This window comes from Drosophila eugracilis, unplaced genomic scaffold (assembly GCF_018153835.1).
Source record: "Drosophila eugracilis isolate 14026-0451.02 unplaced genomic scaffold, ASM1815383v1 contig_367, whole genome shotgun sequence".
Lineage (NCBI taxonomy): Eukaryota > Metazoa > Arthropoda > Insecta > Diptera > Drosophilidae > Drosophila > Drosophila eugracilis.
Window position 1 is genome coordinate 1,468,235 of NW_024573224.1, and position 24,094 is coordinate 1,492,328.

At 42.8% G+C, this 24,094-nt stretch overlaps 4 protein-coding genes across 6 annotated transcripts; 2 read left to right on the top strand and 2 right to left on the bottom strand.

Annotated features, from left to right (window-relative positions):
- Positions 1-452: 452 nt before the first annotated feature.
- LOC108116404 (serine proteinase stubble) lies at positions 453-17,713 on the top strand. Its single transcript, XM_017228281.2, has 11 exons — positions 453-610; positions 4,224-4,976; positions 12,107-12,169; positions 12,885-13,463; positions 13,580-13,767; positions 13,855-14,171; positions 14,887-15,292; positions 15,679-15,868; positions 15,965-16,262; positions 16,501-16,650; positions 16,715-17,713. Exons 3-11 carry the CDS (start codon positions 12,129-12,131, stop codon positions 16,847-16,849), a joined length of 2,304 nt encoding a protein of 767 aa, XP_017083770.2. The 5' UTR covers positions 453-610; positions 4,224-4,976; positions 12,107-12,128; the 3' UTR covers positions 16,850-17,713.
- A 109-nt stretch (positions 17,714-17,822) lies between these two features.
- On the bottom strand, positions 17,823-18,916 carry LOC108116407 (MICOS complex subunit MIC27). The gene is made up of 2 exons (XM_017228287.1): positions 18,596-18,916; positions 17,823-18,535 (listed from the first exon to the last, which is right to left on the bottom strand). Exons 1-2 carry the CDS (start codon positions 18,748-18,750, stop codon positions 17,998-18,000), a joined length of 693 nt encoding a protein of 230 aa, XP_017083776.1. The 5' UTR covers positions 18,751-18,916; the 3' UTR covers positions 17,823-17,997.
- Positions 18,917-19,174: 258 nt separating this feature from the next.
- LOC108116405 (growth hormone-regulated TBC protein 1-A) lies at positions 19,175-21,779 on the top strand. Its single transcript, XM_017228283.2, is given in 4 exon segments — positions 19,175-19,836; positions 19,914-20,437; positions 20,440-20,517; positions 20,587-21,779. Coding segments are annotated over 4 exon segments (963 nt in total). The 5' UTR covers positions 19,175-19,807; the 3' UTR covers positions 20,919-21,779.
- Positions 21,780-21,875: 96 nt separating this feature from the next.
- LOC108116406 (class E basic helix-loop-helix protein 22) lies at positions 21,876-24,094 on the bottom strand. Of its 3 annotated transcripts, none has more exons than XM_041818658.1 (5): positions 23,960-24,094; positions 22,741-22,937; positions 22,439-22,682; positions 22,107-22,318; positions 21,876-22,051 (listed from the first exon to the last, which is right to left on the bottom strand). In XM_041818658.1, exons 1-5 carry the CDS (start codon positions 24,004-24,006, stop codon positions 21,924-21,926), a joined length of 828 nt encoding a protein of 275 aa, XP_041674592.1. In that variant the 5' UTR covers positions 24,007-24,094; the 3' UTR covers positions 21,876-21,923. The 3 variants fall into 3 exon arrangements, with proteins under 3 accessions (XP_041674592.1, XP_041674591.1, XP_041674590.1); XM_041818657.1 differs by having other exon boundaries at positions 22,424-22,682; XM_041818656.1 differs by having other exon boundaries at positions 22,412-22,682.

Consider the following 24,094-nt stretch of genomic DNA (forward strand, 5'->3'; position numbering starts at 1 on the left):
AGAAGGTGGGGGTGTGCTTTTCAGAGGGGGGAGTTGGGTTTAACAGTGACAAAGTCTGAGAATGGGCGGGAAAGTGGCCAAAAACCATTCGTGCTAAATTGATGGCCAAAATTTGTGTGTGTGTGTGTGTGGTGCGCACACGGCTATTTGTTTACCCAGAAGTGAGCCTGGGGGGTCGAGGTCGCTGCGGCCGTAAACATTTGTGCACTTATCAATTTGCCAGCCAAAGAGCTCTCGCAATCAGCTGTTCAAACGAAAGACTTAAGGCACAAACTTGTCCGTCATAAATCTCTCTTCGAAGCTTATGGGCCCGTCGTCTGTGTGGTTCTCCTTGTTTTTTGGCTCCTCTCTCTCTCTCTTATCCAAACGCTCTTCGAGCGGGGCTTTTCTCTTGGCACCTGGCGCAGTTTTATGCGCTGGCTGATGCTTTGCCGGCCGCAGTTTGCTTTTCACAGCGCTTGAGTGCGGTTCAGATCGGTTTCCGATTCGGATTCGGTTTCGATTTCGCTATTTTCTGTCTGCTGTTTGCTGTTTACTGTTCGCTTTTTCGGTTCGCACATACATTCTGTATGGAAATTAAAAACAACAACAAGAAGAAATACACAAAAAGGTGCCTAATTTTTGTTACACACTTTAGCATTCAGCCCAGAGGCTAGAAACCAAAAAAAAAAAAATCATTAAATAAACAAAAAAAATATTAAGAAACTATAAAAAGAAGTAACCGAAACCGACAAGACATTTCAATCAATCAAAAAGACGCAAAACCTAATCGAAATTGTTAATCGAAAATTACACAAAATGCTTAAAAAAAAAAAAATAAAAACTGTTAAGACATAAAGCCAACGAAAAGTGAGAGTTTTCCACGTTCGTGCCCATGTTCGAAGTAATTTTGCCGTAGTTTCTTCATCTTGTGCTCCCTCTGCTCTCGATGCTTAAACAAACTTGCGACTCAATCACGACTAATTGCGCATGCGGAGCCGCTTTGTGCGTATTTAAAGCGCCGCCTCGGCAACGCCGCACATATGCATACTGCTCGTATATTACAAAACCGGAGCTCCAAGAGTCTGCTTAATATGCGTGTCACGTTGCCGGCCATCAAGTTCAAATTGCATTCGCTGTCAACGCATTGCAGCAGCAGCAAAAGCAGCAGCATTTTCTGCTTGCGGCACGCGTTGAGATTTTGAAATTAACACCCCGAGGGGCGCGAAACAAACTGGAGCACTGCGACTGGCTGGCTGCTAATTAAGAAATAAAAACCTTATCGGTCGCAGCAAATGCTGACAGCAGGATAAAAGCTAGACAGGATAATGAACCCTGGGCTACCTGGTCGATAACTTTTGGCAGGCGACATGAGCACTAATTAGTCGCGTCGCAGTCTTTTGGCTAAATGTAAACTGCAATCTTTGCTCAACTTGCCACTTGTTGGCCAGTAAAAGAGAAAAAATAAACAACGAAACAACAAAATCACGAAGCGAGAACAACGAAAAACGCTTCAGCTTCAGCTGCAAATAAATGCAAAGTGAGTTAATGCCGCGGCAGCCAGTTTTTCCTGCTCCCGACACTGTCAAATGCCAACTCGCGGGCTGGGCGACTTGCTCGTGAGGCATTTAACTGCCAAGCTAATGCACTCACTCACAGATACTCACCGATGCAACACACTCGCAGCCAGCCGGACAGGCATCTAATACAAGTGCAGTTAATTAATTTCTTTGTTGTTCTCTACGGTAAATCATGCCGTGTGTGCTGGCTCTTTGCCTTGCAGCCAGAATTTTCGCATTGAGAGTACAAGTGGCACGAAGAAAAAAAAATATCAATAGTCCTTTCAATATTTTTGAAGTGTTTTAAAACTAATTCTAAAAAAAAGTTTGGAAGTGTCCATAATTTTCTAGAATTGTTTAACATTCAACAAGTTATTACATTTCCCAACAATTTTTAAAGTCTAAAGCCAAATAATGAAACAATGATTTCATCTTTCCGTAACTCTTTTTTAGAGTTTGACAAAAGTTTCTTGATATTAGAAAAACGTTTTTTCATGGGCCTCCAACTCATAGTAAGCACTGAAAATTATATGTAAAAAATTTAACACATTTTTCCTTTTGTTCCCAAAACATTTATTCAAAAATCAAAGAACTTGAAGGTTTAAGATTGAAAAAGTGTAAAAAGATAATAAGGGATGTTAAGCAGGAACACTCTCTTAAACTATATCTGCAACCCCAATATATCATTATATAAAATCCAATTACTATCTCATTTCTTTCTGTGCATCGAAGGCATAAGAACTCAGATCAGAACTCTGTTTACTTCCCACTGTTTATTGAAGACTTTTCCACCGTTGAAACTGGTGCCGTGAATTTTCCACCAGGGACTCCACACCAAAGTCTTTGACTTTGTCTTTTGTTGCAGCTACTTGAACTGCATTTGCATATAAATTAGTTTTGATAGCGCTCCATGGAGTCCGCAGCAGCAGCATCAGCAGAAGCAACAGCAGTTTGATGTTTGTTCTGCGAATGCGTTGCGAAAAATCAACTTGCGGCTGCAACTGGCTAACGGGATTCATTAAGTGAAGTACAACACAGCAGCCGCGAAATGGTGGAAAAGTGCAATGGGGGTAAGGGTGGTAGGGGGAAATCAAGCGATAAGTCGGCAATAAAAATTGGCAGCACTTTGGCACAATTAAGGCAAGGGGCTGGCAACACAAAAGATCGGGCCAAGAGTGGCCAACTGGCCAAGAGCAGCGTGGCACTGAGGCGATGCACCAGTTAATTGTTGGCCGTTGACAACTTCCAGTCGTCGTCGTCGTCGTCGACGTCGTCGCAGTCTTCGTGCCACAAGGAAGCATACCATTAAGCGGCAAAGAAGTGCAAATTCACATTTAATGAGCCACTGGCCACTGGGGGCAGGGAGCGTTAAGGGGCCAAAGGGGCAGGAAGCTGCGGTCTGAGCCAGCTGAAAGTGATTCTTGTGGTGTCTTGAAGGTGGGGGAAATCTCAGACTTTCCAGCGGTTGCAAGTGCAATTGCCAAAGAGAAAAGATAAACAAGGGAAATAAGTGGTAAACTGCAAATTATTATCATAAAGAAAATTAATAATATGAACATTATTTATTATATTTTTTTTACAGTTTAATGTTTTTCCCATATCAAAGCTTAATTATAACTATAAAAAAAATATAAAAATAATTAGGCAGTTAATTAGATAATAAAGTACCATTGATTTGACTTTGATTGAAATGGAAAGGTATAAAAAAAATGGTTAGAACATCCAGTTGATTATGGCTTAGTTACTGGTTTTTCATTAACGTTTCCTTAATAAACTTTTGATTTTTATTTGCTTAATAGTTATACTAATTATAAATTGAAAATGGTTTTCGTTTAAATAAAAAGTTGTTAGGTAAACTAGTTTTTCTAAGTTATAATTCTAACTAGCTCAAAGTTAATGCCTCATTAAGTTTATTTTGGTAAGAGCAAGCATTTGATGGCCTTTTGTAAGCCCCCAACATTTTCCCAAAAGAAAGGAATTTGTTTTTATGTGGCTTTAATTTACACTAATTTCCTCAAGCCAGAGAAAACTCAATTTGTTAGTCCAATTACTGATGTGATAGTGTTAGTCTCTCACCCAGTTAAGCATCTTTGAATTAGGAGGCCATCAATTGGTGGGGAGGGGACCCCCCCTGCCACAACGTTTGTCACTTTCGAATCAGAGATCCGAAATTATAAACACGAAACATTAATTCGTTAAATCTTCGTCGTCGTCGACGCTTTCAACTGTCACTTTTGAGTGGTCCGCGAATGTAAAATGCAATTTCCATTTCCATAACGCCTCATAACTCAAGATAGTCGTCAATTTGGGTCTAACAGGCCAACTGGGCAAGTGGCAGCCGCTTGCCTAGTTGGAAGCCAGAGCCCAGTGTTCCAACCTGTTCGGTGGAATGGACTCCCCACGATCCATCTGATATGCATCAATTTTTGGCAATTCCGTTTGGCTACCAGCGAATCGAATGCAAATAGGGTCCGGAGAACGGACCGTGCCTTTTTTTTTTTTGGTTTTTAGTGTTTTTTGGTTTTTTGGCCTAATCACATGGCTGTCGAGGGCTTTTTGCATAAATTTCGGCAGGTCGAGATCGAGACGGAGAGTGAAGCCGAAAAATTGATGCTGGGCATCTGATTTCTAATTCGATCGTTGGCCCATTTCCATTAACAGCTCTACTTCTGTTTTGTCTTGCAGCCCACAATAACGCCCACGTCTGCAGAGGCGGTGAGAAAATAAAAAGAAATCAACCGAAACAAAAAGTGAAAAACAATAAAGGCCAAGGAAAATCGCGGTGCAATAAAAGCTCAACTCAATCACAAGCGAAATAAATTTTTCAGTTCGAGACGCAGCAATAAAGAAAACAAATAAAGCTAAAGCTGGGGAAAAATCAAATAAAGGTTTCTCAGCAACAATTAATTAAGAGTGTGGCGGTGATTGTTGTTACAGCTTAAAAAAAAATAACAAAACAAAAAAAAACTAGCTCACATTTATTAACAAAAGTTAAGTTTTACGGCTTGGCAGTGAAATGCAAATCAATTAAACACAAAATTGTTAAAAACAAAAGGAGAAACAAAAATCGCAAACAAAAACGAAAAGAAATTTTTCGTTACAATTTGATTGCCATTACACGAGGAATAATTGTGTTTTATTGACCATGAAAACGATGGAAAGTCCGCGACTCTAAAATAAAGAAAAATAATTAACGAAAATTCCCGAAAATAGTGTGCGTGCAAATCTTTAAAATAAAAGCAATCGGAGAGATAAATCGTTAAAGAAAAATTCCCAGCCAAGTGACCAAAATGGCAAAGAGTGAAAATCAAATTTAATAATCCATAAAAAAAAAAACGAAAATAGATAGATAGTTAAACATTTACCAGACACTTAAAACAAGGCGTTAATTTAACGATCAAAGCCAAATAGCTCAACCGCAACTGAACTGAAAGTCTAGTAAGTTGAAGTATTAATTCTGTCTTTACTGTCTAAGCTTTCACCTAGCACCAAAAACTAACGATGCCATTCTTAGATAAGCCAAAAATGCATCAACACAAAACCATTTTTTAAATATTTTGGATTAATATTTTTCAGAACCCTTCTCCCTCTCTCTCACTCTTTGAAAAATTCTTTTAGTGTTTTATGGTTCTCAGCCCAGGCTAATATTTTAATGATCACTTTTGTTATTCCACACCAAGTCGCTTAATTAGGAAATAGCCCGTTAGGTTAGGTTGTCCAATTTAGAAAAAACACTTCTAGCAACTTGAGAACTCCCTTAATATATGCATTTACCACGAAATTAACATCAACATTTGTTTTATAATCGTTGGCAGGTGTAATTTTCCCCCCTAACGAATTTGATTATGCTCCTGGCCTCGCTTAATTTGCCCAGCCATTCTAATTTCGCAATAGTTGCCACATTTCGTGTCTAGTCTGTAAATCCAGAGAGGCCATTATCCGGCTGGGAGTGTTATAAAATTCCCCCCACCGTTCGAAGTCATCTCTCAGACTGTCTGGGTTGTGTCAACCTCGGGCTATCTTCTGCCGCAGCGTGTGTCGTTTTTATTAGCGAAAGTCATCGAGCAGAATAATTGTTGCAATGTGGTTCCATATGCCATATGCCATATACCATATACCATATATACAACCCACTCCATCCTATACATTCCCATCTATAATATCCCATACTACACCATCGTGCGGCAATCAAAGCGAGCGCTCATAAAGCGCAATTCACTTGCGCGTAAAACCAAATTTGTCCTCCTGCTCTTAACCAATTTCGGTGTCTCTGGGCCTTTCGGCCCAATATTGCACTGTTGGCAAGCAGCAGCAGCAGCAGCAGCAGTCAGCAGTCAACAAACTGTGACCGTCTTTTCGACTGCCTTTGGCTGCTTCCAGCAGTTATATAATTTTCCGAACCCATTATTCCATTTGTACAACTTCAGGCGCAAAATTATTTAAATGCGTCAAACATTTCTGTCGCTTTTGGGAAATGGTGAAATAATATCAGTACGATAGTTTAATTTTTGATTATTACGGTGATTTTGAAAGACCTTGGCTTTAGGGGGACAGTTATACAATAAAAGTGCAGTGGCCTTAGGTTTGCATTTCAACTTTACCTAATTGTTATAAAACCAAATCTTAGCCCAAGCCTTCAGGTTAATAATTATTTATGTTAGGAAATAAAATCAAAACAATTGCATTTTTCTTATATTTCATGAAAAGAAACCTTAAACTTGATGACAAGTCTCTGAGTTTCAACATTGCTTCCATGTCATGCCCCGGTTTAACCTAAGTAAAATCCAGAACTTAACTTTTATGAGGCAATCGTTGTGGTTCCCTGCCCTTGAGCCCGAAAATATAGAAATGTATAATTCCAGAGTAGAGCAAGAAATTCCCACCGAAAACAATAACAACAAAGTATGACTCTAAAGGCATAATAATCAGGGTCAAGAGGAAGACTTGCCTTTGAGAATTATTTAAGCGACTCCATTGTTACTCCATAAATGTCATTCGCAGTCAATCAATAAATGAGAATAATGAGAGAAGAGTTTACCAGGTTTCGGGTCACATCCGATTGTTAGCCATTATGTTGATTTTATGACATCAACACAGATACTATTTACAGCTATAAGCCTCAATTAAAGTCTAGACGATGAATGCAATTGCTGGATTAATCATTGGCCAACCGAGCTAACCGAATGAATGGCCAACTAAATGAATGAACGAATGGTCTGTGATTATGAATGGCACAAACACAGTCAGCGGCAAAATGTATAATTATTTCTGCATTAATTGCGGACACAGCAATTAACACTCTTGACACTCTTCGCCAACAGAGCCAGAGATCTAGTTTAAATGAGTCTGGAGGTGTGAATGGATTCAATTGATGTGGCACTGTGGCACTTTGGAACTCCATTCTATATTTTCGCCACTTTTCTTTTCTTAACTTTCTGCAGCTCATCTGCCCGGAGGCCCTTTTTTTAGCTGCCTGCCACTCGAGTTGTCTGCGAATGGGACAAGTGAATGCTGATTGACCCACTGGATGGGCCACGATTTTGAGTCCATATATCCATGGGATCCGTCCAATAGCTTGGGGCGTGCTACAAAGTGATGGCAACGTGAACTTCATGCAAATTAACGATAAGGCGGTGGCTATCTATCCCTGTGCCCCAGCACTTAGGGACATTTACTTTGAGCTCTTTTCACTTTCAATCTGTCAAATTGTCACACACCAACTGAAGCTGAAAAAGTGATTGCCCGTCTGCACGACTTTTTGCTTAAACATATTTGCCTGGTATTTTTGTCTGACTGAAAGTGTTATGTTTGCAATGCAGAGACTGTTACTTTTTTACATTTATTTCTGCTCTTTTTTTTTTGGCCTGATTTAGGCCCTCATTTACGGCCAATTGGATGCGTTACGGTTACGCACGTGTTGCCGTAACTTCCTCAAGGGACTGGTCCCGATAGTCATGATCGTGCCCGAAATGAGGTCTTTCAATTTACCAATCCATTCAGCTTTTAGGCAACCAGTGACCGTTATGAAATCGAAAATGAAGCCATTTAGAATAGGTGCTAGGGGAAAAGCAAAACTGGAAATGAAAACCGAATTAATTATGCCGAGGAGTGGAAAATAAATTACGAGAAGTCACTTTAGAACCCGACCTTAAAAACTGCACCGTCATGCGGCTTGAGCCTGGCCAAGAAGACAAAGTAAATATTTGGACAATGGGCCAGCTAGATAGCCAGTTCACCCCTTGTTTTTTTTTGTTTTTCATTTCTGGCAGCGGGAAAGCCCATGCCTCACAAAAGCAAAGAAAAAAGGAGGGAAAAACAAACAAATAAACCAACAAACAAACACATAAACAGACAAACAACAATAACAGCTGGGGGCCCTTGGGGCAGACTCTAAACTTTGCGGTCAGTCAAAAGGTGCAAGTGCAGCAGAGAGGCAGCCACAGGTTGCATAGCACTTGACCATGCCCACTGGCCATTGGCCATTGGCCACCAAGCATCGACCACTGGCCATTAGCCGCGTGAGGTTAATAAACCAGGGGGAAACCGAGCCCGCTCTGGCGGTGATTTATGTTTGTGGCCCAGTCTCAGACACTTAACAGGTTGGAAACGTGTTGCTTTTATTTCGGACCGAAATTGTTGCCCCGGCCAATGCCACGCCAGAGGATACGTTCCACATTGCGTATGCGTAATGCATCACAAGGCTGCAATGCAATTAATTAACGCTCTTCGCTCGCTTATGTTTTCAATCAGCTAACAGGTAATAGGCGCCAGGCTTTAAACAGTCGCTCCATAAAGTTTGTTAATGCGTTCAAAAAAAAAAAGAGATCACAATGAAAAACAAAAAGAAAGTAAGAAAGTTGGGGAATAAATAGCATCCTGTGATATTTACAACTTGTAAACGAATTAATTCAACAAAAGTCGTGGAAAAGCGAGAAAATGCGAAAAATCCATTTAATAACTCTATTAGAAAGTGTTCGGGGATTTAATTTATGCATTGAACATAAAAAATAAAAACAAAATTTTTACAAAAGCTAAGAAAATTGTTTAGTTTATAGCACCATAAATATGGTTTGTTCCACTGATGTAAACACAGTCATAAAATTAACTCTTTTCCCAAGTGAAATTAATAGCCTAGGTGAAGGATAAGTTTTTTTTTTTGTTTTTTTTTTTAATCTTAAAGTGATGTCATGTTTCACGGCATCATTGGTATATCATAGCTGCATATGCCTGGGCCATATAAAACCACGGGCCTCCATCCATAATATTCATCAAGAACTTTTTACTAGGCTCGTAAAACGGTTTCTGGCCATTAATCCCTATATCAAATGGCTGTCATTTATCATGCTCGGTACTATAGCTCCATATTTCCTACAGCCATTCTCAGTTATAACGAGATTTTAAACACTTCTTTCAATTTACTGCGATGCTTCCGCTGTTTGAGACTGGTTCGCTTAGTTCTTACTGATTTTCACATTGATAAGCGGTCGTCTCAGGTGCAACGACTTTTCCCCCTCACTGTTTCTTCTTCTAAGTACTCACACATCGCACTCTCTCAGACTCTCTCAGATTCTCTTACTTAGATTCCCCTTTTTGTAGCATCGAGTGACCGCCTCCAGGTATGGATGGAATGGATTTCACATGGCCGGCCACTCAAAAATTGTGTTTGCGTTACGCGCAGTGATTATAACAAGCTCCGAGCCCCTTCTTCACTTTTTCTCGCTCACTATCCCTCTTTCACTATCTCAAAAGATGCCGCCAGCCCAGCTTCATCTCAGTTGCCCCATGCCCCCATCGAAAGAAACCCTTCCTATAGGCACAGAGAGAAATGTTCACTACTTGCATAGATTTTTTCATATTTATATGAGACATCTTATTGGCCATATAAAGATTAAAAACGTTTTGGCATAAACTTATGAGATGGTTTATTGCTTTAATAAAATTCATTAGAAATGGCTAGCTTATACAACCATTTTGGGCATATATCTTTAATAATTAAAAAAAGTTATAAGGAGCCATAAATTTCGCACAGTGTACCAGCGTGCTGCGTGTCAGGCTGTTTAAGTCGCTAGTGGCTTGTGTGATCCAGTTGTTTATCTTTTTCATTAGCCTGGGCGGCCTGTCATCTGTGCCGTCGCCTGTCGATCGCCAACCGATTGACAAAACGCCTACCGGGTAAAAGTCTTCCTCCTCATCCTACAAAGCTGATACCTGATGCTGGAGATGGACCTGAAGCTGATGCTAAAGCTGGCCAGATGCCGATGCCCCCAGACAGGAGTGCTCTTAACTAAACGGGCTGAGACTTTTCCTCACTTTACCACACGCCAATAGCGGTGGAAAAGGGCAGCAATGGGGGGCGGAGGAAGTTAAGTGACTGACGCAAATTGCGCAATTGTTATTACAATTACTCTCTTCCACTAAGTCGGCTGCTGCAGGCCCAGCTTTGAGTTGAGCTGAGCTGCTCAGCACGTACTTGCACTCAGCAAAAGAGGGGCTTTTACTTAAGAGATTTTTAGAAAATTCCTAGAAAAACATAAAATTTATGATACGGAAACAGAGGTCTAGAAAACAGGAAAAACATCAAAACTAAAATCAAATAAATGAAAGTAAAATCTAGAGCAGAACCAATTATAAAACTACTTTTCCAAAAATGAAATTTCAAAAATCTTTGACTTGCTTCAATGCTGATCTAAGCCAAAGATATAAGGTCAATAGTTCTATTCCCTATTTAAATCTGTAATCAATTTAAGTCTATAAAATTTTTGTCAGTGAGCATTGCCGAGTGCCCAAAATCACAGACAAAACTCTAGCAGGTCAGGCTGAGAGTCGGCCAAGTTCGGATAACATTTTTCTAATAGTTGTGGCATTTTGCTGGAAAATTATTTGGCCTCTGGCTGGCTGAATTTGAGGCTTTGTCTGTCTGGGCCAGAGTCGATGTCTGCCCATTTGACTGTTTGTCAGACCGCTGCTGCTACCCGTCTTTGGCTCGTTTTGGGCTCCTAAAGATAGTCATTAGCACGAGAGAATGCTGTTGCTACTTGGACTTGCTACCACTACTGCTACTTTTTTCCTTTGCTTCTGTTTTTGGGGCGTTTAAACGGGGTAATTACGTTTCGGGTATTTTTTTCTTTACGAACTAACTCTCTGCGAAAAAAAAACCAAGCCCAAAAGTACTAAAAGCAAAGAAGTTAAGAAGAAACTGGATGCTGCTTTCGTTGAGGAAATGAAAACGTAACGAAATCGATTTCCAACGGTTCATGCGCCGAATGGATCGGTATATATATAGCTATACAGCTATATAGACGGCGTGTGGCACGGGCAAGCACATCTTTACCCCCTCTCCCAATTGGAAATAGAGTTATTAGGAGTGAGCGCTAACGTTAGCGTTTCGTTTGCGTCTCTGACTCAATGGAGTCCATTGAGCAGTCTTTGGACCCGGCCGGTCAATTGATGAATCGATTCGAGAGGCCCATGGAGAACACGGCACGAAGTCGGCCACGATGTGGGGAAAAATGTTCGTGGCCAAAGCTGAAATTAATCTCGTGGCACATGTTCATCCGCAGCATATAAGCCTCCACTTCCACATCTACTCAAACTCCAACTCCAACTTTAACTCCAACATCAATATCAATTTCGGTTTCAATCAACATGGACATGAAGCGTTTTCCAAGCCAATGATGTGCACAAAGTATTTGGTATCAAATTGCATTCAAACGATTTGTAATTATAATCAACATTAAGATGATTAGGCGATAAACGGGATTTGGTTGGGGCATGCTTCGAGTTCAGCATGTTTGATGTGTGTTGGATCAAAGATGTTTGGGTATCTACATTTTCCCATGAAAGTTGAAATTAACAATTAAAAAAGAAAGATTTTTATGACAGAGAAATTTTGATGTAGAATCAGGAATCGTAAATATCTTCTCCAACGGTGCTTGCTTTTAATTTATCCTTTAAATACAACGGTATATTTTCCTTTTAAAATGCTTCCCAAGATTTATGTATCATTAAGCCATTAAAAATATCATTCTGTCGATCACAGAACATTTACTCACCACCAACAACATCTATCCAATCTTAAGTTCCTTCATCTCCGATTCCATGAATTGCATAATATTCTTAAGTGTCGCATAATTGCCACGATCCCGCCCCCAAATGTGCTGTCAGCACATCCACTTACACATGCCCCAACAACTTCTGCCACATTTCCTTCCGCCACAGTCTCCCAATTATAATCATCATTATGATGGCGATCTTGGCGATTACGATCTGTGGCTGGCTAATACTGCAATCTCGTGAGTGTGGGTTGTCTGGTGGGTGGGCCATTTGCAGCACTAACTCCATCGCCATCGCCATGGCCATATGCATGACCGCATATAGTTAGATATATCCCGCAGTTAGCCCACTAATTACAGCCGGCCACATTCCGCCCAGCATTCTCGACAGCACAAAACATAGCTTGGCACAATAAAAAAAAACCAAAGACCGAAAAAAAAAAGCATACGATTTTCTAACAACCGACTTCTGCTAACCATACTGATTATTACTATTCTCCTTGCAATCCATTGCAGACATGCGCCCGGCACGTTACCGATGAAGCAAGCGACTTTAATCAGACCCAGACTCAGACACAGGTGAGTTGACAACCGGAGGGGAATGGGGGGCAGGTGGTGGCTGCCTGCCTACAGGAGGCAGCGATGTGTGCTACCAGTTTAGGTTACAAACCATAAAGGCAAACATCTAATTTGGCCAGCAATGGATTGGTTAAACTTTAATTAAATTTGTTGAAAAAACGCCACAACGATTCCGCTTTGATGAGCTGCAGCCAAGAGTTAGTTGGGATGTTGGCATGGTTGGGAATAGCGGGGTGGGGCAGCAGTGCACTTGCTTTTGGGACAAGAAATTATTAATTGTAGCATGTGTCGTTTGACGTCGTCGTTGCCGTCGTGCGATCGCAATAAATTTTGTTCAGTCTTGTTCAACAATAAAACAAGACAACAGCCACGAAAAAAGCTGATTATGAAGCAAAAGTGAAAAGTTGTAATTAAACCAGTCACTGACTGCACAGCAGCGAGCAGCACACAAAAACAAACTGCAACGACAGCGGCAACATCTGCAACAGAAGCAGGAGCGGCAGCAGCAGCAGTAGCAACAATCATAAAGAGTAGAAATCGTTGCCTGACTTTGGGTTTTTTTTTTCTGCCACTTTTTGTTGCGACAAGTGCGCTTAATTAGTAGGGGGGTCGAGAGGGAGGAGTGGACTAAACAGGGTTCTGGTGGATAGGTTCCGGCAGGCGAAACAAGACTAATGTCCGAAAACTGTCATGCCCGTTCTTTGGTTCCTTGCAGAAGCAGAAGCATAGCAGCAGCAGCCACCAAGATGTGTCCCAAACGGCATTGGCTAGTCAACAGAGCAGCGGGCTCGCAAGGATCGAGAGGAGCTGCGGCGAGGAGTAGGCGCAGTCTAGACCAAATAGTAGAAGTATTAGTAGCCTTAATCTTAGTCAATTGTCTGGCCACGGCAGCAGCGGCGCTGATCACACCGCCCGACAGTCTCGAAACGCTGTCCCTGGGCTCACCCACCTCCAACGAGGATGATGACATGACCGGTGGCTTTTACCGCAGCCCCCACCGTCTGGAAGGCTATCCACAGATGCAACAGCTGCAGCGCGGCCAGAACTTTAAGATTAGCCCCAAGCCATGCTCTTTTGGTCGCGTCGAGGGCACCTGCATGTTTGTGTGGGAGTGCATCAAGTCCGAGGGCAGGCACGTGGGCATGTGCGTCGACTCCTTCATGTTCGGCTCCTGCTGCACGCACAACTATACCGACAACATCGTCCTGCCGCAGACCGCCTTCTCCTACACGAGGCCCACCAAGCCGCTTACGCTCCGTCCGCGTCCTCCGGCGCCCTACAAGCCCATGATCAGGTAAGAGATTGGGTAATTAATAGTTTGATTTAATTAATCACTATCTATGTTCATTCTATGAGAACTAATAAATAAAATATTTATAAAAATAAAATATCTTCTACTATACTCTGCAGTGGCATGACCACCATAGAACGTCCTCATGGCGCTGGCACCCTTGTGATTCGTCCTTCGGGTCCACACCATCAGGGAACTCTGGCACGCCCGCATCCGCCGCCATACCAGAGCAAGCCCACCACCGCGTCGGATCTGCAAAGCTCCGCCTCACATCCCAGCTCTAGTTCCAGCTCCAGTTCGAGTCCCAGTAAGTGGAGTTTGAGGAGGCTTGGCGCCCCCGCCCAACGGTGGTGCATTGTTAGCATGAATTGTAACAAACAAATACCATCCGCAGATAGCATTTGGCATACATCGACCCAGCAGCAGCATCAGCAGAATCAGCAGAACCACTGGCAGATGACCACCGAGCCGAGCTTTATTACCAAGCCGCGACCCACCGGCTGGACCAAGCCCGGCATCGTCAATTTGCCAATGCCCGCGCGACCCTCGAAACCATCGAAGCCCACAAAGAAACCGATTGTCTACGACCGGACACCTCCGCCACCGTCCGGTGCACCATCAACGTCCACCTCGACGACATCAACGACGTCGCTGATTTGGCCAGGCCAGACGCATCACCCCCAGCCGCCGCATCGCCCCACCAGGCCGCAGGTATGTAAATACGAGTCTGGTTCGACTTTGGGTCCCAGGTTCAGATTCAGGTTCAGCTTCAGGTTCTGTGTGTTCTGGGTTCTGGGTGATGCATTGATGTCGAAAGCGAAACAAACGAGCCACGAGGTCATTTACTCCTCGACTGGGACTGGGCCTCAGCCTCAACCTCAGCCCCATAATGGCAGGCCACAGCCTTGGGGGACATTTTATTGTTTGCACAATGCGGAGCTGGAGCCAAAAGTTGATGTAAGATTCGCCTGCCGCTCTCAGGGGTGTGTGTGGAATTTAAGACTCTTCCAGGAAAAGGGTACCTTAAACAGATCGTGCCACTTGCTCTTGCTAATTTAAAGTCCAGGAAAAAGAATCGGTTTCAGTTTCGAAGAAAATTTAAATGAGACAGGTGAAACAGTGACATATTTTAAAGCTTTCGGAATATATTTATTATATGTCTTATTTGTTTGTTAAAATTTCATTCAAGCTTACAGAAGTTAAGAAATCTTAGATTCCTTAGTTAGAGCATCTAGGCTTTCATCTGTTCACCTAGAAAGTTTCCCACTTAATGCAGATTTAGCGGCGAAATGAAAAATTGATTCTTTGCGTGGAATGGGAATGAGAATGGAAATGGGGAATGAGAAACGGGAATGGAGAATGATTTGCCTCTCCAGCCTGGTCGAGTATTTTAGCATAATGTTTACCACTTTGGCCTGCCTTGCAGCTGTCGCCGGGCACATCATTAGCCGCATCCTCGTCCTCGGTTTGGCCATCGCCAACCACCTCGACGACATCTACAACAACGACAACAACTACTCGACGGACGACCACACCGGCCACCACAACGAAAAAGACCACGACAAGCAAACCCACAAGGCCCTACCAGCGGCCTACCACGGCGATCTCCAGCACCTTGGGCTCAACTTCTACAACCACTGCGGGCAAGACACCCACCACGACCAGGCCGATTAGCTCCAGCAGCAGCGGAATCGTCACCAGCAGCCAACGTCCCACGCATCGTCCGCCGGTCTTGGCCACCTCCGGCATCGAGACCAATGAGATAACGGACTCCTCCAGCCCCGACTCCGGTGCTCTTGGCCATGTGAAGACCATCTCAGCAGCACGCAGTGGTAAGTGAAAATCCCATGCACTTGGGAATATAAACTTTAGTATCATTAATAAGATTGTAGATAGATATCTTATAGATATTTTTGATATTTTATTGAACTCAAAAGCAATTTTTTTGGAAAATTTATAAAAATGTTTTCCCAAATTGACTTTATTGTAGTTAAATACTAATTTTAATGATTTGAGTAAATTTACATTTTTGAGTAATATGGTAAGATAGAACAAATTTATGAATGAAAATTTCTTTAACTGATAAAAAATATCAATTTGTGATGTTCGAAAAAGACCTTCCCAAAAAGTAAACACCAAATCGCTTTCATAGAAATGTATTGCTGACTGTTGCAAAAATCCAACTTGACAATGCAATTTGTTATTGCTGCAATTGCAGAGTGCGGAGTGCCGACTTTGGCGCGACCAGAGACGCGAATCGTGGGCGGTAAGAGTGCGGCCTTCGGTCGTTGGCCCTGGCAGGTGTCGGTGCGGCGCACCTCCTTCTTTGGATTCTCCAGCACCCACCGCTGCGGTGGCGCTTTGATCAACGAGAACTGGATAGCCACCGCCGGACACTGCGTGGACGAGTGAGTGGATCAGCCCATGACCAAGCCCCAGCCCAAGTCCAAAACCGGAATTGAATCTGGATCTTAAGCTAATCTCTATCCCTCTTCCATTTTCAGCCTGCTCATCTCACAGATACGCATCCGCGTGGGCGAGTACGACTTCTCGCATGTGCAGGAACAGCTGCCCTATATTGAACGCGGGGTGGCCAAGAAGGTGGTGCATCCCAAGTACAGCTTCCTCACGTACGAGTACGACCTGGCGCTGGTCAAGCTGGAGCAGCCGCTCGAATTCGCGCCGCATGTCAGTCCCATTTGCCTGCCCGAGACTGAGAGCCTTCTAATTGGCATGAACGCCACGGTAACCGGCTGGGGTCGTCTCAGCGAGGGCGGCACCCTGCCCTCCGTTCTCCAGGAGGTGAGTGTTAACCCAGGTTTAGTTAAAACTCCATCTCAAAATCCAGCGACAATGAAAACCGCAGCGAATTGAATGCAGGCAAATGAACGTTGGTTTGGAGTTTGATGGGGAGATAGCAATTAGGAATTGTCTGGAAGATCATAAAAGAGATTTTTATAGGGGAACTGCAAAGCTTAAGTTTTTTTTTTAATCAAAAATTATTTTCTATTATCTTGACTTATCTTAACCCTTCTATTAGGTATCCGTGCCAATTGTGAGTAACGACAATTGCAAATCGATGTTTATGCGCGCCGGTCGCCAGGAATTCATTCCGGACATATTCCTGTGCGCAGGCTACGAAACAGGAGGCCAGGACTCCTGTCAAGGCGATTCAGGAGGTCCACTACAGGTGAGATCTGAATTATAATAGTCCTACTAAAAGTATACTAATCCACAATCTTATTATCTTCCAGGCCAAATCCCAAGACGGTCGCTTTTTCCTAGCCGGTATCATCTCCTGGGGCATTGGCTGTGCTGAGGCCAATCTGCCTGGAGTTTGTACGCGAATCTCCAAGTTTACGCCGTGGATACTGGAGCATGTCAGATGATGATCAGCCTGGAGAACATGGCGATTATAATAATGGCAGCTCGACTTTTGTTATTTGTTTTAATTTATCAGTTGTATCTATAAGTCTTGTGTGATTTATCTTAAAGGAATGTTAAGCGTAGTTAGCTTCAATTTAACAATTTTAACAGCATTGACCTTGACTTGGCCTTGTGGGCCACTGCCACGCCCCTATTCGCACTCACATTTACGCACACTCACATACATCCACACACACACACACACACACACAGTCAAAGCCCACTAAGTTAGTCTAGCGAAAATGTTAGCGCTGTAAGTTGTCTAACAAGGAAATCGACTGGATTTCAAAAAGGGATTATCTCTTTGTACATATAAAGCCGCAAGGGTTTTGGGGGATGGGAAGAGGGGGGATTGAGAGTCATTTGCATGTCCACAAGTTGTTGGTATTTTAGTATAGTAATATTTAACAATTAACTAAATCTATATTTATTGTAAACAAATGCATGCAGACATCCGAACGTTTTGTTTGTATCTTGCCCAAAGAACAAGTTTATCTATAGCTATGCGAAAGCTCGAGAGCAATAAAAGATTACTGAAAATATTGTCTAATAAATAACATAGCCCTCGGAGATCTGGTCCAGGTCTAGAGATACCCATCGACATAAGAGTTGATTTCCTCCAAAGCAATTGTAGACCCCCGAGGGCACATCGGAATGGTCATAACCATTCACACAATTTGCAGTCATCGCCATGTTCGGCTGCGGGCCATTGACGATGATGATTGGCACAATCGATTTGCACGTGGGGAGATGCGAAAGATGGGAGACATCCGCAGCCGGCACTTTCCTATGGATTTCACTTTTCAACAGCTCACTGGCGTGACATTTGACTTGACACCAACACCTCTACCGCAGTCGAACAATTAATCACTCGAAGCTTCATGTGAGAGCGGGTTCTGGCTACGTCCCACACACAGGTACAACAAAGCTGCCGGATTTTCACTTTTCGGACTCGAGGCCAATTTATTTCTGGCAACAAGAAAAAATATAACTACTTCCAGCTTGATCACATAATGGGAAATAATCCAAGCTCCATTGAACTTAAATCGATGCACATTTCACGGCCGGATTGGGGGTGATTGGGAAGTTCCCTTTTGCGAGAGGGCATTTCCTACTTCTTCTTGGGGAATATCAAATCCTTAGCCTCCTCGTATAGGTCGCCTGCCAAGAACTTAAGGTCCTCTAGGGAGGTTGGGAACTTCTGTATAGGCTCGATTGACACTTCGTCTCCTGGTTTGACACCCTTTATGAAGTTATAAGCCACTGCGAAGATTTTGCGGCCTTCATACAGGACCACTCTGCAGTTCTCCTCAGCCTGGCGAGGATAGCACAGAGAGGCAACCGCTCCAGCTCCTATACCCGTGTACACCACCTTCTTGATGAAGCCTCCGCGAGCAGCAAAGATGAATCCCGCCAGACCGCCCACAACAATGGCTCCGCTGCGATGCAAGGAGTTCTGGGGTTCGTTAAGCAGGTCGATGGTGTGTTGGGTGTGTGCCTTGGCCGTCTCGAAGTAATGACCCACAACGCCGGCCCGATCGGCCACAGCCTTGTAGCCAGCCTGGACCTCTTCGCGCACATAGCGGACTCCGGTCTCCAGATTCTTGTGCAGCGCCGAGTCTTGTGGTGGATGCCGCTCTGGTTTCGGTCTGTACAGAATTATAAAATAATTGTAAGTTACATATCCCGACCTGAACCTTAGGACTTACTCTGTCTTGCGCAGGCTGCCATAGATGGGCAGTTCGCTGGGCCGGCAGACCAGGCTGCAATCCGACCCACTGACTGATGCTGGTTTTTGGGGCTCGGGTGCCGCTTTCACGGCCACCGCCGCCATGATTCCCATCGTTGCTGTCGTGCGCAGCATCTTGAAGTGGTCAGAAGCTGGGTGTAGTGCCTCTCTGGGTCGATCGGAGTGTGTATACACACGGAATTTAGCCAACTGTTAGGTAAATCGCTTGTGTTTTACATTAGTTGTTAGACATTGCGTAATTTCTCAAGGCACGGTGCGACTGAATGACGTATGACGCGGAATGATGGCATCGGGTGATTCGTGCAACAGATGTGCGCAACGATCACGTGTGGGTGTATGTTATCCGATATATCGGGTAAATAAACGTTCATGAATATTATTTGCAACATTGGTAACAACAAAAGGTAGTAAAATATTTTTCTTATTATCATAACTTACACATATAAATAAATAAAAATTTTTTTTTAAAACCAGTTTAAGGATTATAAGCCAGTTCGAAATATCGTATCACGAACATTGCAGAATGGAACTAGTTCTGCCTGTGGCATTTCACCAGTTCCTGCCTCTGGTCACCAGTCACAAGACGCGAATTTTATTCGCTAATAAAAACAAAAATAAACCAACTTAAACCCACTGATAAGCGGACCAGTAATCTTCAATGAAATCACAACAGTTAGATAAACTACCATCGGCCACCTGCAAGCGCACGCCCAGCGGAGCGTCCCTATAAGCCCACGCCCGTCCCCCTCCTCACCTGTTCGCTAGCCGCCCACCCAATTTGGTCTTCGGTCCGTTAATGTTATCAGTTCAGCAGCAGAGGCAGCAACAACAACGACGAGTGGGCGCGCACAAAAGGCCACCCATCGCTCAAGGACGAGGCATAGGCAGAGGTAGTGCTCCTGAAGGCCAAATGGGCTTATAAATAAATGAAGGGCCAAGTTAAAGGCAATGTTTATTGACGTTTAACGCAGGTTCAATCCGTTGCAGTTGCAGCGGCACAGGCAGAGGAAAAGGCAGCGACGTAACCGCGCAACGTGCACAGAATACCAAATCGTTTTTTGTTTTTGGGCCATGCCACGAGCGGGAAGCGGCTGACAGGAAATCGTGGCAAGCAACGAACAAAACCACACTTATTCATTGTGAGCAATAAAAACTCTAGTCAAAAGTTCATATGGATGCTACCGCCAGTTCAAAGTTCAGGTGTGTAACTTATTTATAGCATTACTTTTCACTATTTTCACCTTTTGGATTTACTTATCTTAACCGCACGTGGTTAGCGATGTGGACGAGTATGGCTTCAAGCGTGGCGACTACTTCGACTATAACAACTATTCCAAGTTCATGGATGGTTATCTGAAGACGCTGACGCGAAGACGCATGAAATGGGAGGCCATACTGCAGCAGAATACTGATCTCACCCAGGTGGATGCCAAATTGAAGCGGTACATTCGGAAGGGCATACCCGGTCCATACCGTCCCGACGTCTGGATGAAGATATCTGGCGCTGCCGCCGCCCAGCGCCGCTCCCCAGATCTATTTCGCAACCTTCTGCGCACCGAGACCTTTGACAAAGAAATCAGCGATTCCATATCAATCGATCTACCTCGTACCTTTCCCGACAATATTCACTTCGATACGAAGAAACAGCGCCTATATAACATCCTCATCGCCTATGCCCACCACAACCGGGACGTGGGTTACTGCCAGGGACTCAACTACATAGCAGGCTTGCTACTGATCGTTACCGATGACGAAGAAAAGTCCTTTTGGCTGCTCAAGCACATCGTGGAAAATATTGTCCCTTGTTAAGGGATCTGGCCGTGTTTCGGGAGTTGGTCATTCGGCGGATTCCCGCTGTCAATCGGCAGGTCGATAACTTGGGTAAGGTTTACCTTAAATAATTTCTGCAATGATCCTTGACTATCTTGCCTAAACTCTGCTTCATTGTAGGTTTACCCTATCCGGTAATCGCAAGTAAATGGTTCATCTGCATCTTTGCTGAGGTGCTGCCCGTGGAGACGGTTCTACGTATCTGGGATTGCGTCTTCGCTGAAGGCTACAAGATCGTTTTTCGTGCTGCCCTGGCCATGTTTGTGACACATAAGAATGCCATTTTGGCTTGTGATGACATTGCCGCCCTGGCCAACCTATTCCGGGATACCATGATCCAGGACAGCATTGTGACAGATTGTCATGGCTTTGTTGAGTCCATGTTCAAACTGCGCCTGAAGCGAAGTGAGCTAGAGAGTCTGCGTAAGGTGGCTGTGCTAAATCCAGCATAAAAAGTCCAAGTTGAAGGGGCTTAATGACCAATAGATCAAACAACAGCAACAAAACCAAAAACAAATTGGAGAAGCAATCGAAAAATTCAATTATTAGGAAAGTAGTTCAACCGTATCATTGTGTTTATGTTCATGATTGTGAGTGTGCATTATGTAATTGTTTCTAAATAGTACGTACCTATATATGTGCGCATTTGTATTACCAAATTGTAGCCCAATTGTAGCCAAGGCCAAAACAATTCGAGTATTAGCCAACGAAGTCAAGTCGAGTTACCAAACCAAAATTTCAAATGGAACATAAATGATCAGATTAGTTAAATTAGAAATATCCATGCATTAGGAGTAGTAGCCAAAAGTTTATAGTTGATATCTTCCACATGTAGACCTTATATACATATATATATATATATACATGCCTAACCATCGGCAGAGCATTTAGCCCACTTTTCACCCAACAACCAAACAGTTTGTGTTCTTAGTTATCTTGTTGATCAAAGAAGTATTTATTTTTGAGTATATGTACTTTGATAGGAAGCTATGTAAATGTCTACGTCTAGATGAAACGTGTATTTACTTTTATATATATAAATGCTTTTAAAGTTGTTAAATAGTTGACTTAACTGTAAAACGTCTGTTAGCCGCAACCGGTTTGTCTCGAATCGGTTGCCCAATACTCAATACTATTTACAAAAGATTTATCCTGAAATATAATTTGAGGAATTGATTTGTAAATGCATTATCCCGCAAGCCATTCCAACCAATTACTATTCCCTTAGGTGGAAGTGGTTTACAATGGCTGATGGGTTTTGTATTTTATGCAGCCGAGACGCTTTTCAAATAAAATACTATTGCTAACTGTTAGTAACTGTAGAAAATATGTACAGCCTTAAACTTAAAGGGGGATCAAAAAATAAAGAGAAGACTTTGGTACCCTAAGGGAAGATGAGTCAGTAAGTATGTGCTTTCAGCAGTTTACACAGGCTTAGCCCGTAACTAGATCTATGCTTATGGCATTCCGCAATGAGCACCACACAAAGGCTCTGAGGATAGAGCCAATGAAGTTAGTAGAGTTCGCCTACCAGGATGGACACCGAGATTTTCCCAGTTTATCCAGGAAAGACGAGCTGTGAGATCTGCAAAGCGAACATTTTATTGACCATTGGTATTCCGGCTAACTTCTCTACTCACCACTCGTATTCCAATTAGCCCGATCCGCTTTGATTTCTCCCCGCAGGCACTTTTCCACGTAGGTCAAAGGATCGTAGTCGGTTTGGAGAACCTCACGAAGCAGGGATATATAGGCGATAGCTAAGCGCAGAGTGTCGATCTTACTGAGACGTTTCTCGTAGGGAAAAGTGGGCACATGGACCCTGAGTTCATCGAAAGCTGAATTGATGCTACTGCAAAGCGCAAGGAAACGATAAGGAAAGCTCGTTAGTTACAACTTCTGATTTGCAATTTGGTGTTTTAGGAATTTGAAAAATGGAAAAGACCATTTGGTGTACCCAGTTGGGGCGGACCTCTGGATGCGTTTCCTTTCCCGCACATTGGCCGCCTGTCGCTGCATTTTGTAGCTGGACGCAGTTGGTGCTCCCACTGAACCATAGCCAGGATTTGGGCCCCCTCCTCCGCCAGGAGTTGCTGAGCCTGCGTTGCCGCCACCTCCTCCGCTGCTGCTGGCACTGGGACTATTGCACATCAAAGGCGCTCCACCGCCGGAATTGTGCACCCCCATCGGATTGGTTGATGAGTCTAGCAGATTCTCTATTGGATTTATAAAATGTATTTCCGAATATTCTGAAATATATTTATTGCTTTTTACCTCCACTATGCTGCATATAATGCTGCTGAATATGACGCAGGTTATTCGAGCTGAGACGCAGCCCAGAGTTTCCACCGCTTCCTCCTGACCCACCACCGCCTCCACCGGTGGCGCCACCACCTTGATGTTGACCCGCATAAATGCAGGAGGGCAGATCGTTGATCAAATCATCATCAAAGTTGTGAAAGGGTAAATGACTGTTGGGAAAATGGAGGTAAATTTTATTTGAATTGTAAAGGCAAATACGAGGTGTGTTCAAAAAGTAAGGTGACTCTTCAAATTTCGCGAATTTCAAATTTTTCGATTATCGAAACCTTTTAGAAGTTATACGAGGTGTGTTCAAAAAGTAAGGTGACTTTTCAAATTTCAAATTTTTCAAATTTTTCGATTATCTTCAGTTTTGGGAACAAGAAAAAGTCACATGGGGCCAAATCCGGTGAATATGGTGGCTGAGGCATTATTGTGGTGTTGTTTTTGGCCAAAAAATCCAAATCCTTTGATCCATATTTTTCGATAGCAAAAAATCGCCGAGCTCGCAAAATAACTTGTAACTTTACGCCTCTCACAACCAAACAAAAGAGGATGTTCCATTGAAACTTGGTACAGATGTTAGGGAAGAGTGTACCAATATAACAAAACAAAAAAATCGATAATCGAAAAATTTGAAATTCGCGAAATTTGAAGAGTCACCTTACTTTTTGAACACACCTCGTATATCTTGAATGATAATTAAAAAATTTATAAAATATTTTAAGATCTACAGGATAAATGTTCATGCTATAAAGGCGAAAAATTGAAAAACAATTTTGTACATTTATTTAAATAATTTAATTCACTGAAATCTTGAGTCGTAGGCCCTGGCAGCTATACTGTATAGTATACAGTACTGTAGTATTGTATACTAGATTTAATTTTGTTTACTAAATAAATAACTTTCTGAACATTTTTGATAATTAGCATCCTTCGTGTTAAGTTGCCGACGGAACAGACCAATGTCAGTACATGTTTTGGGCGTTGCCCCACTCTTGTATTAAATATTTATATAATATTAATTTTAGTTTTTACGCGTCGTACTATATTATCAAGTTTTATTAAGTAAATGTTTTTATTGTTTAAAAAAGTAAAAAACGGGAATATAAAAGCACTGAATATGAAATCTAAGTTATTAAATATCTTTCTTAAAAAATATTTTTTTTATATTTATGTTGAATTCCCGTACCTTATGGGCGGCGAAGAGGACGAGTCTGGTAGTTGATTTCGCGACATTTTTAATTAATTTTCTTCACTAAGTTTTATTTTTCTAATTCGAACTTATTATATACGATTTAAAATTTTCCTAACACTCGAATGCACT

What these genes read in the sequence shown, in the direction of transcription:
- LOC108116404 (XM_017228281.2), top strand. Translation starts at nt 12,129, where the DNA reads ATGAAGCAAGCGACTTTAATCAGACCCAGACTCAGACACAG. An exon ending in CAGCTCCAGTTCGAGTCCCA is followed by an intron (nt 13,768 to 13,854) that starts GTAAGTGGAGTT and finishes TACCATCCGCAG; the next exon opens with ATAGCATTTGGCATACATCG. An exon ending in CATCTCAGCAGCACGCAGTG is followed by an intron (nt 15,293 to 15,678) that starts GTAAGTGAAAAT and finishes CTGCAATTGCAG; the next exon opens with AGTGCGGAGTGCCGACTTTG.
- LOC108116407 (XM_017228287.1), bottom strand. Translation starts at nt 18,750, where the DNA reads ATGCTGCGCACGACAGCAACGATGGGAATCATGGCGGCGGTGGCCGTG. An exon ending in GGCAGCCTGCGCAAGACAGA is followed by an intron (nt 18,536 to 18,595) that starts GTAAGTCCTAAG and finishes AATTCTGTACAG; the next exon opens with ACCGAAACCAGAGCGGCATC.
- LOC108116406 (XM_041818656.1), bottom strand. Translation starts at nt 24,006, where the DNA reads ATGTCGCGAAATCAACTACCAGACTCGTCCTCTTCGCCGCCCATAAG. An exon ending in TCCTCTTCGCCGCCCATAAG is followed by an intron (nt 22,938 to 23,959) that starts GTACGGGAATTC and finishes TTTTCCCAACAG; the next exon opens with TCATTTACCCTTTCACAACT. An exon ending in GGCTAATTGGAATACGAGTG is followed by an intron (nt 22,052 to 22,106) that starts GTGAGTAGAGAA and finishes TTCGCTTTGCAG; the next exon opens with ATCTCACAGCTCGTCTTTCC.